Source organism: Anomalospiza imberbis, chromosome 6, assembly GCF_031753505.1.
Source record: "Anomalospiza imberbis isolate Cuckoo-Finch-1a 21T00152 chromosome 6, ASM3175350v1, whole genome shotgun sequence".
NCBI lineage: Eukaryota > Metazoa > Chordata > Aves > Passeriformes > Viduidae > Anomalospiza > Anomalospiza imberbis.
This window is the reverse complement of record NC_089686.1, coordinates 31,429,058-31,446,779: the sequence shown is the minus strand read 5'-3', so window position 1 is coordinate 31,446,779 and position 17,722 is coordinate 31,429,058. Positions and strand designations below refer to the sequence as shown.

Below are 17,722 nucleotides of genomic sequence, written 5' to 3'. Positions count from 1 at the left end.
ATCCTGCCCACTGTTTGTGTATCTGTTTTAGTTTTAGGTCAGAAATTATCTCGCACATTATGAAATCAAAATTGAAGTTGCTCAATCGATGTATTGTAGCTGTCAGCACCTTCATAGTGTTTGTCCAGCAGAACCAAATCTTGAGAATCTAATAACCAACTAAGTAGATGACAACAACATAAATCAAAATAATGTAAATAGACTGCTGCCTTCTGAAAGAAAGGAATTTACTTGCAGGCAATATTCTGTCTGCAGTGCTTAATATTTAACCCAACACATAGCTGCACAAGGGTGCGCTGTACTTTTTTTCCTGTAAGTTATATTGATAAAATTAGTAAAAATTTAAGTTTCTCCCTAATGTCTCCTTGTTCCCTTTAGAACAAAGCTACCAAATATCCCTTCATCTTTAGTTACGTGGGAGTTTAAGGCTGCTTGTTGAAGATGGAAGGAAAGTCCTTAGCTGTCCTGTAACCCTGTACCCTATGCATGGGTGTTTTTCTCCAACACAGGTTGTTAGGCTTCCACTAGCTCGCTAGATCTTTTATATATTTCCAAACTGAGAACATTAGTATCTTCAAATATTTATATTACATAATAGTATTATATAATGCATGTCATATAATACAGTGTAAGAAATATTAATAGGTATTTGATAAAAATTAACTATAGCTAGCTTATAAATTATTCAGTAAATATCATATAATAAAATTATGTTTTTACATCTCTTAAAATATCTCATGGCAAATTTTAGAAACAACTACCTGTCTAGTTGCATCTATCACAGTTATGAACATATTACTGAAAGTTAAGAAATAGTGAATGGTAATGCAGTTGGTATAAAGCTGCCCGTGACATTACAAAAGAGCAAGCTGGCCTTATTTAGGGAAGAATGTATCATGAGGTGTTCATAGTGACCTTTCTGGCCTCCATGGTAATGTTTGTGTTTTTGCTTTTTTTTGTGAAGGTTCCAAGAGCTGAAATGTAGAAGTGGGTAGAAAGTAATTTCCTTTTCACAGAAGAACTTCCTTAACTTTGAAAACTATTTCATATCTTAAATTGAGGTTAAAGACCAGTGCCTCAAAGTGCCCCAGAAAACATTGAAAAATGTGTAAGCAAACAGGATGTGAAAGGAAAAGTCATAGCACCAGTCAAAATTCTGATAATTTAAAGATAATTTATTTTTATTTTGTAGTGAGACCACAAAGTCATAAAAACATTTAAGGTTTTATTAAATAATAAAGCTCTAGCTCTATTATGACCATTTCATTCTTTTGTAAATATGTTTTTTCATGTCTAATACTTCCTAAGTCCTTTCTTGTTTCTTTGTCTTTTCACCTTCCCATTTGTTTTCCCTCATAGTCAGTATGCTTCCATTTTTGAATGCTTCCATTGCTATTCAATTATAACATGAGTATAACAAAAGGTGCTGCTTCTCTCTGCAACATTTTGGAATTTTTAATTCAGCTGTGGGAGGCATTGGTGAATAGTGTTGAAAGCTCTTGTATGCCAGAATGCTTATCAAAATGCCTCTTTATAGAAGTAGTTGATTTCAGTTTTATTTTGGCAATTTAAAATGTCTTTTACTTAGATGTAAAAGTAAAATTTAATTTCAGCTTCAGGGCGTACATCACAAATTGAATATTTTAGCACCAAATCAAAACATTTTACGCTATTTTAATTTGCCTAAATATTCTTTTTCTATAGGTAGACTATTACAACAAACTGGAATACTTTTGAGCAGATTAAATTGAAAGAAATCTGACCTGGATGCTCTTAAGGATTTTTATTATTCCTTCTGGAAAATAAGAAAATTTTTTTCTCCTCAGTTTTGTTTGTGCGTATGTGAATTCTTGCACAGGATAGGAATACCATGTTTTTTCAAAAGTCACTATGTTTTGAAAACTGCTATTAGGATATGGGGTCCAATGATGAATAGTGTTGGAAGCTTTGATATGCCACAGTACTTATAAAACCCCAATCTTTTTAATATATGTGGATATATGCTGATTTTTGGTAATAAGATTTTGCTTCAGGATGCTGAGATTGTTGTTTTAACTTGTACAAGATTAAATGCATCCATAAGGTGGCTGGCTGCTTTGAGTGTTCTCTGTTGTATTTTTGTATTCCAGCATACACATACATAAGAAAATCTGTATCATGTATGCTTCTCTCTCTGGTGGAGCTGCAGCTCAAAGGAGCAGCCAAGGTCAGCAAGGGTTTATTAGTCAGTCTTTCCTAATGAGCTGTTCAGGCTTTTCAGCATTTCCATGTGGTGAGCTGATGAAGGTCTCCCAGCTTGTGGTTAATTATTGATACTAATCCGGCCTAACTTGAAATGTTTCAGTCTTTCAGCTGCTAAATGTATGGTTACACCACTGTGTATGTACTGTGTGCCTTTATGAATCTTCTTGGTTACTTTGTCCTCTTGCAGGAATTCTCCCTGTTCACTGCAGAGCCTCTGTGATACAAGAAAGCAAAAAAGTAAAGACTGAAAAAAGCATAAAAGTTTTGAGAAAAAAGAGACTGAACTTCTATGAAATTGTATTAAAATACCAATTTCAGAGCTCCTAAGGCTACCAGACAATGGCAGCAACATTGTCTTTAAAGTTTGCATTTCCTAAAATAGTAAAATCCCAGCAGGAAAAAAAAAATCTTCCTGTACTGAAAAATTTGCATAGCCAGTGCTAGAGAAGGTAAAGGAGCAGACTAGGGAACAAAGGATGGGAGCAATGAGACAGTAACTTTCTACAGCAAACAGCACTTAATTTCTTTGGAACCACTTGACAATTTCATTTTCATCCAGAAATGAAGCTTGGAATGATTCTTCATGTTGTGTGAAGATATTCCCCAGTTAGTTGTATTTTAAAAATTTGCACATAACAATTTCTATATTCAAATCATACTCTATAATAAAATTCTTGATGACATTTTAAGCATCCCTGCTGTGCTCTGATACTTACAGTAATCAAAATTTCCCCATTCTTCTCCTCCATTAACTTCCTATTTGTCATATTTTTGATGCAATCTATGCTTTTCATCCTTATTTTCCTTTAACAGTATGTTTACGTTGTTATTATTGTCTTATCAGGTAGTTTGCATATCCCGGAAGATTCTTCTTTCATTGTGTTGTGCATTTCTTTCAATATGGCCACTTGCCATATTGCCATTTCAGTGCAGTTTCACTGTGAGACTTGGATTATTTAAACTTCATGTCAGCTGCAGAATGCTGTTAATTCCACATGTTGATCCAAGGATTCTCCTGTTTATTTAAGAAGTTACCACAGACCATATTCCCTATATTGAAAACAGTGAAAATCTCTTTAACTCTATTTCAGCACATGGGCATGGTAGTACATAGTCAAAATGTGTATAGAGCAGGACAATTTATAGCATTCAGACTTCATCAAGACTGATCTCCTGCTCAAATTTAGACACATTACAAAAAATTCTGTTTAGTTAAGGATAAAACAAAACTCTTAATGTTCCTTATAGCCTGCTGCATTTTTCATAGTTTATGAAAGTTAATTTATCCCACCACCTTGCCTTGAATAAACATGTTGTGTACTCAGGAAAATAAAGTAGAGTACACCAGATATTTATTTAAATCTAATAGTTGCAAGGCATTTTTTCTGAATTAAATGTGGGTAGTATCCTGTTGTTGAAAAATTCTGACTCTAATATTCCTGGTTTTAACAGGAAAAGGGACAGATTTGTCAAGGATGAGCATTTTGCTGATAAGGGAAAATCTGTCTGAAATTGGAGGTTAAAATTTTAAAAATAAAACTATTTTTTCTCATGTTCAGTAAAGACCTGATTTTAGCAGCTTTTGACTTTGCAAATCTAATGATCACTGATTACATCTTCTGATGTTGAGCAAACTTCCAAATTGCCATTTCCACAAAGCCACCAGAGTTGTTATAAAACAACACTGAGTCAAAACTGAGCTCCACTGATTAATGGTTGACACAAGTTACTCTTAATTATGTGGGGATCACCCTTCAGAGGATGCTTTCCAAATGAAAGTCTGTCTCCTGGCCCCCTTATTGATGGTTAGGCAATGAAAGAAAACCCACTGGAAAGCAAAGCAGACAACAAGAGTGGGACATATGAATGGAGATGTGAAAGGTACAATTTCAGGAAAAAATAGTGAGTAGGGATACTAGGACTGTCCTTATAGCATACACTATACTTGAGACACTACATTGGCAAGATGAAGGGCAAAAGAGGTAGCCTGGAAATTAGGACAGAAAACGGTAGGAGATAGATTGTGAAGACTTGGGTCTGGGCATCACAATACAAGTTTTAGTTATATGTGGGCAATATTCTCCAGAATATGTGTCCTGGAATGGATACAGTCCATTCAGTATTTGATTTTATTTTTGTTGGTCAGTGAGCACTACTGTCCCTTGCTTTATTAGTCAAGATTTGATCTGAATATAAGTCATTTCATTACAATTTTTTCTACTGTCATAAGTTTTAACTGTAGAATGTTTAAGTATAAACTGGACTTTACAATATGTATTAGGATAGGCATGTGATCTTATTATTCATAGACCTAAGGTTTAACAGATTTATTGGGATGCTTGCTTTTGCATAAATGTTCAGTCACAGTTCATTTATAACTTACTTTGCAAGTATACATTGAGTCTCAGAATCTCAAGATTTTTTTTTGTAAAAGAAGGAGTATCATTGGTGACTACTTGAGGAAAACTGACTAAAATGATCTGTGACTCATCTTGCAGGAATTTTGCAGTTTTAGCAAGTGTAGAATCTGTTTTTCCAGGTCAGCATTATCATGCCTTTACTATACTGGTGTTGTGTCTCTTTCTGAGGGTTCACCTTTTAACTTCAGCACACACATTGCAGAAGTCTTAAAAGCTTGCTGCTTCTCCATTATTGAATTTTTAACTTTTGTCTGTAATATCTCCCAACATGTTCACTGAATAAGGTACTAGTTCTGTCAAAGAGAAAGTTTCTGCGTAGCTGCACAACATGGAAGCATTGATGGGAAGGGATAAAATTAAGATTGTTCTGATTGCTCCCTTTTGAGTAATTGGTCAAGGCTGTTTTTTCTGAGGCTTTTTCATCTGCAGTATTTTCTTCAAATTCTGTAATGGGAATGTCTAGAGTATTGTGGTGATGCATAATTAGTGTGCAGTATATGTTAGTTTAAAGTAGGTGTGTCTTTTACACAGAGTAATTTCCATAATTGATGTTATAGTTCTCTTTATCCATGTAGAATCTCTTTTTCTTGTTTTGATTGCACATGAGAACACTATTTTGGTGTAGAGGCTAATTATCTCTAAAAATTCTCAAAACTTTTAGACAAAAAGTTATGTTCATTATGAAGAATGAAAATTGTTAGTTTATAAAAGTGTAGAGTTACTTTTTTTCATTCTCATGGCACTATTTGGCTGAATAATTCCTGTTGAGAAGTATTCATTGCTGCTCATTTTCTTTCTATAGATATGTAACTTTATCTTTGGTTGCTGTTTTCCATGTGCTTTGCTAATAATGCTTTTTGCTTCAGCTTTTACTTAATTCAAATAATTGGTTGCAACTTAGCAACATGTTTCTTTGCTTTCCTATATAGTTACAAAGCTTTGTTATAATGGCTGATCTTGTAGCCTGGTTGCCAAAGAAATTAGTTCTTTATATGGTGAAGCAATGTTGACAGTAAACTCTCCTTTCGATCCCCTCCCCGAAAGAAAAGGAAGAAAAGCGAAGAAAAACAAGGTTGCATTACAATTCTGGCAACATCAGCCACACTAATAAAATCAAATTCAATGTTGGTTTACGACTTTGAATTTATGTGACTGCACAGGATCAAAGGATTTGTATCCCACTGGACTGCAAGGTCTATAGTTCATGGCAAAAAACCTCATCAAAAAGAACATTTTAGTAGTAGGGCTTTTCATTTTAATCAGCCACAGTAATAAAAAAGCTGTTAGGTGTCCAAAAACATTCTCCCAAGATCAGAGACATCTTGCTCTCTACTACAATCAGTTTTCTTATTGGATCCATACTGCCTCTGTAGTTTTTGTCACTGAAACTTCATCTTCAACTTGTTTTCAGCCATTTTTTTGTATTGTTTTCACATTTGACATGCCAGATGTAAAATATGCCACATCATCATGCAATTTCCCTAGCAACTGAGAAATACTGTAACCTATTTCAAGTAAATTATCATCAAAACAAATAATCCATATAAAATTGTAATTATCAGTCTATATTTCTACGTATTGTATTTTAAAGTATTTTATTAGCAATGTTCAGAGTATTTTTCCTTGTTGCACATGATCTTCTGAACACTACCACAGAAAATAGGTATTAGTATTTTTGTGTGCATAGTAACTGAGGCTGTCCTAAGACTATGGTAACAGCTGCAAGTGAGAAGCAGAGTAAGATAGTAACTACAAAGTTTGTGATAGGAAAGGAATGTTTGGATTTTGCATGTTAACTGGTCATGGTCCTAGTTCAGCAAAAGTTTGAAATTAATTTTTAGCTTATGGAATGGTTTCATACTTTGATTAGCTTCACCTCAGAGAAACTGCATGCAGTATGTCATTTACATTTATTGGTGTGTTGCATGCTGAGTCACCTCATTCCATTCTGCAGAATTTAAATGTTTAGCAGAGTTTAACAATATTTCAAGATTTTGCCAATTGAATTGTCCACAAAATTAAGTTTTCCTAGAAATTCATAGGTTGGTCTCAATTTATCTGTATACCCATTTTTTTACATATGTAGGATTTACTTTTCCTAACATAAGCTATCTTACATTTAGGAAGAACCAACACATAGTCACTAGAAAGTATGGATTGTTAGCTGCTACTTTTAGGCAAATTCTAGTGGGTGTGGTATTCCATTGTCTGGGAATTCACTGCTGCCTGAGATACATGCAGGCTTAAAGTGGTTTTTGTCAGTTGAATATTTTCATGGGTTTATTATTTTTAAAAACATTCATTCAAATGAGAAACTTTAGTGTTTGTTGGAATTTTACTGAACATATAAAATCTATATAAAATGTTAAATAATCTATTATGAATATGTGTTTATTAATAAACTGAAATTTACCCCTTTAAGCATATGTTGTTAACAATTGGCTGTATTAAGTATAATTTCATCTAGTTTTTTATCATTTGTCTCCAGGAATTACATTGTTTAGCAAACGTGCCTGTGGTAAGAAGTTAGTGAATCCAAGGCATTAATAATTTTGTGCTTGATAGAGATCAAGAAGAATTTAGATTCCAGTGAGATTTCTCTGTAGGCACAGAGATTCCACAGTAGAGTACATCGCTTACTGGGTGGTGAAGTGGACATAATAGGAGCCTTAAATGTGGAGTGTGCTGTGGAATAAAATGAACATCATTAGAGATATTTTTCCATATATTTGGATTCATAACATTTGCAGGATCTTGAAAGATTACCAAGAAATTTCAGGGGCACATCAAGGGCTCTATCTGATTATTTCATTAGAAGTTATGGAGAAGTTATTTACCCTTTTTAAGTGGGTTGACCTGAGTAAAGTGATATGTCTGTAGGACAGCTGTAGAAAAAGAACTGGAGTTGAGGTTTTGTGAGCTATGTATTGTATAACAAAGTTCTCCAAGTGATTTAATTTGTGTAATCTTAAATGGTTAGATGGTAGTTCTTAACCATGAAGGGACTGAAGGAAGGATGTGTATATGTGCAGGAAACAATAGCTAGATTAATGTTACTTGACAGAAACATTTACAGAGCAGACACAAGATGATAATTATGAGGAACACAGACTTCATGGCAACCTGGAGATCACTCTGTGAAGAGCATGGAAAAGAGCACAGAACATTAAGAAATAATGGAAGGTCCACAAAGAGCAGCAAGAGAAGATGCTGGAGCTTAACAGAATATAGGACTTTCTGCAGCCCATAATGAAAGGGACAGTTTGTATCTTGTACAGAATGGTCTCTTAAAATACATAGTCCTCATCAGAAGGCATCTAGAGTGTCCTTGTCTCATAGATCTTCTTTGCATGGCTGTTCATACTCTTTGGAGAGTGATAAAAATGAAAGTATGTTTGTTACCTTATACTTAGGAGGTCACTGGAAACCTGTCACTAGTGAGAAAGAATCAGAATCCCTGAGTCATAGAATATGCTGAGTGGTAGGGACCCATGAGGGGCATCAGATCCAACTCCTGGCCCTGCCTAGGACACCCAAGGATCACTCCATGTGCCTCATTCAATTCCTGTTCCCACTGTATTCTACTGTCAGCCTTTGGCAAGCTTATTTGTACATATTGAGTCTAGTGGACAAGGACAATGAATAGGAAATAGCTGGGGGATTTGTTTGTTTGTTGTCCCAACTACTTTTGCTACATTTCCTCTATAAAGCTATGTATTTATTATTTTTAAATTCTAGAGAAAATTGGTCTCTGTATGCATTGGCTACATTAATATTTAGAGATCTGGGATTGTTTGAGAGTGTTCAGTCATTACTTTTTTATTGTGAGGTGTAGGAATAATTCTTTCTGTGTGCCCTTGACAGTGATGATGTACCATATGTAACTGTTATGTTTGTTGAGGTATTTGTTAGAGAGGAATTTTGATTTTTATGTAAACTGGCATGGGTTTAACTTTTTTTTTTCCCTGTGGAGAAATCCTTTGCTAAATCTCTGATTGTTGTTAAAATTTGAAACAAATGTATGTTTTTTCAAGGACAGAGATTCAACAAAAAAGAGCTTCTTTTCTTTTGTAAACACAATAGAAGAATAAAAAAAGTGTGAACTCTTCCAAAAACTGAAGATTAAATTACTTAGAATGAACAAAACCAAGTTAGAGGCTCTCTCTGAAAAATTTGCTTTTCCTCTCTTTTCTGTGCACACTATTTTGATGGCCAAAATACTATTAAGAAAAAAAGCTGTAAAGTATGTTAAAAAAGCTTTTACTTGGCAACTCAGTAATTCTTGTCTTTTTTTTTTTTTTTTTCTTTACCTTTTCTAATATCTTCCTCTCTAGAACATATCCACATCTCCTAACTATATCCCTGGATACTTTGTGTCTTCTTTGTTCCCTCTTTTTTTTTATTTTCATGGCTTGGCATACGTAACTAATTAGACGTAACAATCACTGTATAAAAGTCAGAGAAGGGAATAAAATTGAGCTCACTTTCTCCCTAATATGTTATTTTTCCACTCTAATTAGAGTAAAAACTTGTAAACGTGTGTGTTTCTCAGTTAAAAATAAGAGGTCTGTCTCTGATATACCTAGAACAGCTTTGTTCATTAAATATGTGTCATTTTTACACAGTCACTTTTCAGAGTAGAATTACGTTATAAACATTGGTGAAAAAGTATTAGGCATTGACAGTGGAGCATGAACTTGGTAGTTTCAAAGCTAAAGTTCTGCATATTTCTTGCACTGAACAGTGTTTTAGAGAACATTTTTAATGTTTTACTGTTAAAATTCTCAGGATTTTTAAACATTTATGGTGCAAATAAGTCTTGACTTATAAGTTAGCAACTGTTTTTTTGAATGTAGATTGCTGTAGAAGTTTATACTTTCTTTGTGTTCATACATACAAATTGATCTACAGCTTTCTATATCAGAGCAGTTGTGTGTCATGGTTAAAAGTTTTTGTTCACATAAAATCACATTATCTAAAGCAATGAAACAACAACAAATATACTTCAGTTGATTGCATTTAATTGACTGTAACTTAGTATATTGACTGTATTAAATGAGACTAATCTGTCTCTCACAGAGAAAAGCTGTCACAATGGTACTGAGATTTTTCCATGTCAATCCACATTATCATTTCAAAGACATTTAGACAACCTGTTGGTTACATGAATGAGAGGATTTAGTCTTTTTTGTGATTAATTTCTGATTTATCATCTGCTACTGTAATGGTTAATGACAGTATTGTACACTGATTCAATATTTGGATTTTTTATTCCTTGAGCATATGTCTCATTATTTCCTGGGTCCCATGGGACCAAGGCTGAGTTGTTGGCATTGTCAGAAAATATAATCCACCTTTTTTCTCTGTGTTGTGTCAAGTCACTTAGCAGGTGCCAAAAGGAGGTCATTGGAGACATACACCAGAGGGATGGGTGTAAAGAGAGAAAACAGGAAGAAACTAGAAAGCCAATCCAAGCACTCCTGTTGTTTTCCAGGTTACAGTGTATTAGTATTTTTGGATATTTACATAATCCTCTTATATCATGTATTTTAGTAAAGAGGGGTATTTTTTTTTTTTTAGGGATGGCTTTTATTTTACCCATTAACAGAAGTAATTTTTTAGGAAGAGGATAACACAGGCCTTCTAAGCTTAAATATAAATGTTTGTGTTCAAGGGATCTGAGAGTCAGCTGGGATCACTTGTTTGGTGAATTGGTTTTACCCAAGGGAAATGGATCCTGTCCATTTCATGGCAGATACCAGACAAATTTTGACAAATTAAAGAAACTGATTTGTAAGTACAACTGCAGTAGTGAGGCTTGAAAAGCAAAATAGGCAAGAATCTTCTTTAGTCAGAATCAGAGGTGCAAAGAACCCTGCATTCCAAGCAAGAGCAGATTTGGAAGCAAAAGACACTTTATCAAGAAGGATAGACAGAACTGCCTGTTTATTCAACCTCTTCAAAATGGGTATTGGGTGGAAGCAGAGAGCCGTGGAAGAAAGGAAGAAGAGGTACATTATCCATGAAAGCTAGTTTCAGAATTCAGAATAGAAAAGGGCATTTGACAATACTCAAGCTGAATCACGTCTTGCAAAGGAAATTTAAGGGTTCACTGAAAGTATTTTTCAGCAATGGAAACAGAAAGAAACTAGGGAAACAAGGGGAGCATTATCCAGTAAGGGTGAGGTGAAGACAAAAGGCATTGTTGATTTAACCTAGAAAATTAAGACCAAATGAGCTGCCCCGAATTTCAATAGCAGTGGTCATGAACACAGGGACAGAATTTCTCTTAAACTGAAAAAACCCACAGCTTTTAGTACTGAATAAAGCACAAAGATTACTTTTTTTTGCATATGACAATTCTTTTTATCCTAATACAGGATTGACTCGATCAGTCTGTGATGTGCTGTCCTTCGCAGATCCTATTCCCTTAGAATTGCCATACCACTGATCAATCCCTTCTGTGGCTATGTACACTGCAGCCCTCTTTCTTGAATTGCAGCATGTATTTTCAGACTGTTTCCTTGTCTGATAAAACTATTGTGAATTCTGAATTTTAACTGTGTACTTCAGCTTAATGCCATAGTATTGTTTGCCTATTTAATATTGACAATTAATGCAAGCAAGATTGTGCCAAAGTAAGGCAACTTTTTTCAATAACACATTGCTGTGTGGGCTAGGCTTAAAATACTCAAGAGGTACTTTCAAATTGATGATCAAAATCTGATTTCAGCACATTAGGGCTTTTTCTTTTAAGCTAACAGTGTGAAGAAAAAATAGTAATAAGGCTTTAATGAAACATTCATGCTTCAAATATGGTATTTGTAGAAGTAACGTGGAAAAAAATATATCTACTGTCATGGAAATTTAGGCAGCTGTATCAGTTCTATGTGTGTGTGTACAGGAGAGGGAGTAATATGTCAGTGGCTGACTGGCAAGAGTCACTGATACAATGGAAAGCCAGAGAACCTCAACAGACCGATGCTTGAGGGCTTAATTTGATACTCTCTGAAAAAGCAGATTATTGCTGCAAGAAAATGAAATGGTCAGGGGAATAGAAATATGTTACTTGCAATAATTTATTTGGTTTTGAATGTAGCTATACAATCCAGATTTCTTAAATGAGTGTTGCTGGGAACCAAGCAACCAGGCTTCTATACCAGTCAGCAAAGTGGCAAATACAGTTTTCAAATGAAAAGAAATATATCTAAAGCTTGCTGATGAACATCTCCCACACTGTTCTTTGTAGTGTCTTGCTTTCATTTTATACAGCAATTTTTACAGAAATTTTCTTTAATAGGTTTCAAAATCCTCTACCCTTCTTCAGAAATAAATCATGTTCATTCATGTATATGATGGCTTTCTAAGCTTTAGTTTCAGCTGACTTCTAATATCTTCTGCTTCTCCAGCCTTCCTCCTATACCTTCCCTCCATCAAATATCTTGTTTCCTGCTGAAATATTTTTCCATTTCATCTTGTCCAAAATAGTTATGACCAAACAATTAAATTTTGATGATGTTTGCTCTCCATTTGATTTATCATATGACTTTGAAGCATTTTATCTCATTTTAAGAAATATTTCCAGAGAGCAGACCTTTATTAAGAATATGTCTGTATTATTTATGCGTATATATAAAAATAATACATATTAATATTCATATTCTTGACTTTTTTGTTGAACGTATTATCATAAGTATAAAAGGTAATCTTACTTTGGTGAATAAGACTTACTTTGAGATGAAACGTAATTAAAATAAAATTGGTTTAATACTTATTACTAAATAGAAGTATTACTCTTTTTTTAAAAAGAGTAAAATTTTAAAATTACTTTTTAAAATTACTAATGCTTAGTAATTTTAGCTTTAATTCTTGTTTATAGGGTTTTTTTCAAGTTAGGGAAAATAATTCTGAAAACATGCAAGTTTTTTGCTTTTTCTTGCTTTTAATTCTTTCACCTCAAATATAATTTTGACTTTAAACTACCAATTTTATATTGTAAATTAAAACTGGAGATGTGTATTTGGAAAGGCTTATAATACTAACACAGTTGCTTTTATGCCCATTTAAAGGTAATAAATAGTTTTGTTAGATACTCTGCTTCTTTTACAGTGTGTTTTTAAGGTGGCTTCAGATTTACTGCTGGGAAAATCTTTAACGTTCAAAGTAAATTGTTCTGTGAGGGAGTTTTTGATGTCCAATAGGAGCAAAGTGCTATGACAAAAAAAAACCCAGTTAAATTCCTCAAGGCAAACTTCCTTCGTTACCTCATTTATGGATTAGTATGACAAGTTAAAAAGAAAGGCAGTTTCTTTGGAGCAGAAAATCTTGTGGAATTGAACTAATAATAAAAATGAGTGCCAATAGACTAATAGTAGGAAAAGGAAAAAAGCTAAATAAATATATTGTTACACATATTTGTTCTGAGTTGTCTATAAAATTAACAGAAATTGGGTTGTTTCCAATGCAAATCTGTTTGCTTCTTTCTGCAAAACTTCAAACTTGATTTCCCATCTTTACACATGCCAGTGTAAAGGAGCATTTAATATCCATTTTTTCAGATTGTTTACTTTGGATTTTATCCTACGAAATTGATTAGAATCCAAGCTGATCATACTCCTATGAGTATCTTGTTTGCATATCTAGTCAGGCTTCATTTTACAATATAAAACCACAACTATTACCTTATATTTGCTATGTTGAGCTACACATATATTACTTGGATGCATAATAATTAATTCTGTAAACTAGTAGCTCTGCCCTAATACTCAAGTAGGAATGGTAAGTAGGGAGTGCTATGTTGCCACTTCTGGCAAGCACTGCATGGGCATTTTAAGTGCAAATTCCTGTGCCTTTAGGAATTTGGGGAAATCACAGCTCATTAGCTGTTTCTGTTAAAAGGTTGGCTTCCCCTTTGTAGAGGGATCCTGAAAGAACTGTGAAAAACTCTCTTCCAGGAGTCATTGTTTTGCAAAGAGTCATGGTAATATCAGCCAGCTGCTTGATAGTATCATAGCATAACAGAAAATAACTTGTAGGGACCTAATAACCTGGAATAGCAGTATTGGATTGTATTGGATTTTTTAAAGGACATATTTCTGTGCCAAATGTTTTGTGTCTTTCTGACATATCATAAGAAAAATGGGTTTTTTTTCCTTACTTACATATTTTTCCAGTGAAATTCTCTTGATTCTCTTGGTTCTAATGTTTATTTTCCTGAATTGTAGGTTAAAATATATATGGAAGAAATGAAATTTTAATCTAATAGCAGAGATAAACTGGAAGAAGTTATGTGTCTCTCTGTGAATTTTATTGAAGATAACACTGAATAGATTGAGATATTACTTTATTTAATGTTTTATCTTGAATGAATTTCAACCTCCGTTGTGTTTAATCTATTTCTTACTTCCTAACATGTTATCTCTCTATATATGTATATATGACATATATATGAAATGAAATAAGCAATACTCATGTCATTAAATAGAAAAACATTTGAAAAAGGTACCTTTTTTCCATAATATACCATTAATTACTGCATCCAATTAAAAACTGGTAAGTCTACTTAAAAATAATGTACAGCTTAAAATTTGTCCAAATTGATGTACTGGTTTTTTACTTACAAAATATATTTTGTTGAAACACACCCTTTCTTGCATTTCTTTAAAGATTAGTAATTGTCCAATTTTATAATAGCTTCCAATAAAACCATATAGAACTGGGAAAGAGAAGTGTTTTCCACTTTGATTAAGAACGTGGTTTAAATGTGAAGATTTTTAACAGACTACACGATAAACACTTCAAAAAATATTTGCACTAAGGGTTTTTTTTCTTGTTGCTCTGCAGTCTCAGTTTGAACTCAGGGTATTCCATATTCGTGGAGAACACGCTGTCTCAACTGCTCAGCTTGAGGAAACCATTGCACATCTGAAGAATGAACTTGATAATAAATTAAACAGAAGAAATGAAAAAGCAAAGGATATTGGTGTTTCTACTGAAGATGATAACCCACCAAAGGCATACCGAAATGTATGTATACAGACTGACAGAGAAACTTTCATAAAGCCTAGTGAAGAAGAAAACAGAGCTGTGAAAAATAACCAAATAGTACCCAAAAAGCTTAATATTTCTTCTTTGACCCATAGTATATCTGTCCAAAGTGAAAATAAGGACAGTTACAATGTACAGTCATCAGAAGGTGTCTTGTCTTGTCAACCAAAACAAATGCTGCCTCCTCCACCACCACCACCACCTCCTCCCCTTCCTGATTCTTCACTGTCTGCTGTAGTTCCTCCACCACCACCTTTGCCAATGGGTCCGGCTTCACTGACGTCTCAGTTTGGATCTGGTCCACCACTGCCACCTCCACTCTCTGAAGGCTGTAGGAATTTTCAAGCACCACCACCGCCGCCACCACCACCGCTTCCAGGGCTGGGACCTCCTGTTCCTCCTCCACTGCCTGGATCTGGGTTACCTCCACCCCCTCCACCTCCTGGGCCTGGGTTCTTTTTTAATAGCACTTTATCCTCAAACCAAGGTCCTCGAAAACCTGCCATTGAACCTGGCCGTCCCATGAAGCCTTTGTACTGGACACGAATACAATTGCAAGATAACAGGTAAAATATATTTACTTGGACTTAGAATTGCTACTTACGGTCAGTGTGGAGATATGGAATTTATGTAATTCTGGAAAAAAACCTGAATCAGTTCTAGAAGTCTGAAAAAATAAGTTGTTTTAAAAATATCATATTTAAATTAAAATTATATGTATTCTAAATGAAAACTATTTTGCATTATAACAAAAACATGTATTATTTGGCCATTTTTCCCCAATAATTCAAGCACTGCTTGGATAACAATAGTGACAGGGTGCTTCCCAGATTTAGCACTAAAATGTAAAAGGGTAGCCAAAAGATTAGAAATGTTTTTTTTCTTAAAATTAAGTCTGCATTATAATTAGAATTGAAATGTTAAAGTTTGGTCAGGTAAGAATTTAGTTTCATTTTTACTTTCCAGTCACTTCACATGATCCTTTCTCCAGAGAACTATGTTGTGTCATCCTGTATGATTCCAATTCTAGAAACTGGAAACTGTTAAACTGGAACCTAACTGCTGTATATAATTCTGTCAGAGCAGGAAGAATAAAGCATATGTGTAAAAGTATGCAGCTTAGCAACCTGTAGCCTGAACTGTCCATTATGGACAAGTCTCAGTATTGATGGAGACATCTACAGCTTTAAAAAAAATAGATATAAAATTAAAAAAAAATACCCACCTTACTGTGATTTAGTGCAGGGATAGAATCCCAGATGTGTTTGAGGGAGAGATGCCATCCAGAGGGACCTTGATATACTTAAGTAGTGGGACTGCAAACAAGGCCAAGTGCAAGGTCCTGCACCTGAGCTGGGGCAGCTCCCAGTATCAGTAAAATCTGTGGACAGAGGAGGTAGGTTTAGGTAGAATGTAAGGAAGAAATTCTTTACTGTGAGAGTGGTGAGGCACTGAAAGGTTTCCAAGAGGAACTGCAGGTGCTTCTTTCCTGAAAGTCTTCAAGGTCAGATTGGATGGGGCCCTGTGCAGCCTGGTCTAGTGGAGGCTGTCCCTGCCCATGGCAAAGGGTTGGAATGAGATGATCTTCAATGTTCTTTCAACCCAGGTCATCCTGTGGTTCTATGACAGTATTCTAGTAGTGTATTCTGTTGTACCAAATCCAAAGTTACTACGAAATACACTGTTTTATCAATGAGTTTGTAAGTGTTCATTTGGCAAACAGGCATAAATAAACAATTTTTGGCCAGGTTTTTTTTAAATTATCCTACAGTCTTCGTTTATGCTACCTGTCTATTTAGCTAACAGGAGAAAAGCAGTTCTCCCAATCACACTTTCTGGACCAGCATTAATATCTTACTGCCCCAGTTACTCAGCTGCTCTTTTGGATTTGACTGATTCTGACTTTCCTTCTTGTATTTATTACTGTAATATAGAGCTCATTAGGAGGGATGGATCAAAAAGGATTTTTGGGGGATGCTTAAGTGACACAGACTATTTTATTTTAATGAAGAGTTGTTCCTTAATTCAGGTCCTGTATTAATGCAAGTAATGAAATTACATTATTATTTGGATCTTAAAGTTCAAACCATTATTATCTGTGTTCAAAATTATTTTAGCGTAGCAGCAGTTACCAAGATGTTAAATTTAAACATTTAAATAAGCTAAATTATATTACTATATATGGCTTACAGCCATAATGCGTCATAATATTATATATGCTACAAAATATATATGTACAGTATATTACTTATTATTATATTATTATCATAATATACAGTTAATTCTTAGAAATTAGTTTATTTATCCTGTAATAATGATTTTTATAAATTATGTATTTATTTAAATTATTTAATATTACAATAATATTATATTTTCAGCTTTCTCTATTATATTTAAACATGTTTGAAGTAAATATCTACAATTAAGTGGATTTAAATATTAGTTTTATTTTACTTTACAGCTCTGAATTTATTTTGATGAGAAAGTACCATTATTTTGGTGTAATAAAATATTGTAAGGTGTTACTATTTTATATAATATATTTGACCAGAACAAAGAAATTACTAAAATGTCAGTTGTATATTCTTAGTTTTTCAGAATTAAAAAGAAGTAAAATTTTCTAAAAAATTGAAATTTTTCAGAATTGAAATATTTTGGAGCAGGAGGCTTGAACATTTTGGTTTTACTTTCCCAGTATTTTTTCAGCATAGTTGTTTCATAGTGTTGGTCCATAGTTGGTTCAATAGTTGGTCCATAAATAAACTTTATTGAAATTCTTCCCATTGAACAATTAAGCAAAAGTTTTCTTTCTGAGACAGTACTGGTTCATCAAGCTTTTGAAAGATAAAGGATAATTCATAGCATTCTGATGAACTACTGGTCACTCGATGTAATGGTCCAGCATTTTCATGGTCTGCATTAGAACTGGAAATTTCTTCAAGAATTTGCTGCTCAGATCAGAAGCTATCCAGGACTTCGTGTTGCAGAGCCAGAAAGAATCCTTCTTTCTT

At 34.0% G+C, this 17,722-nt stretch overlaps 1 protein-coding gene across 5 annotated transcripts in view; it reads left to right on the top strand.

The window, feature by feature from the left end:
- FMN1 (formin 1) overlaps positions 1 to 17,722 on the top strand; it is a 169,147-nt gene that overhangs the window by 70,970 nt on the left and 80,455 nt on the right. For all 5 annotated transcript variants that reach the window (XM_068193067.1, XM_068193065.1, XM_068193064.1 and 2 more), the window contains one exon: positions 14,508 to 15,277. In XM_068193067.1, the coding sequence (XP_068049168.1) occupies positions 14,508 to 15,277 (770 nt within the window). The remainder of the gene's footprint in view (positions 1 to 14,507; positions 15,278 to 17,722) is intronic.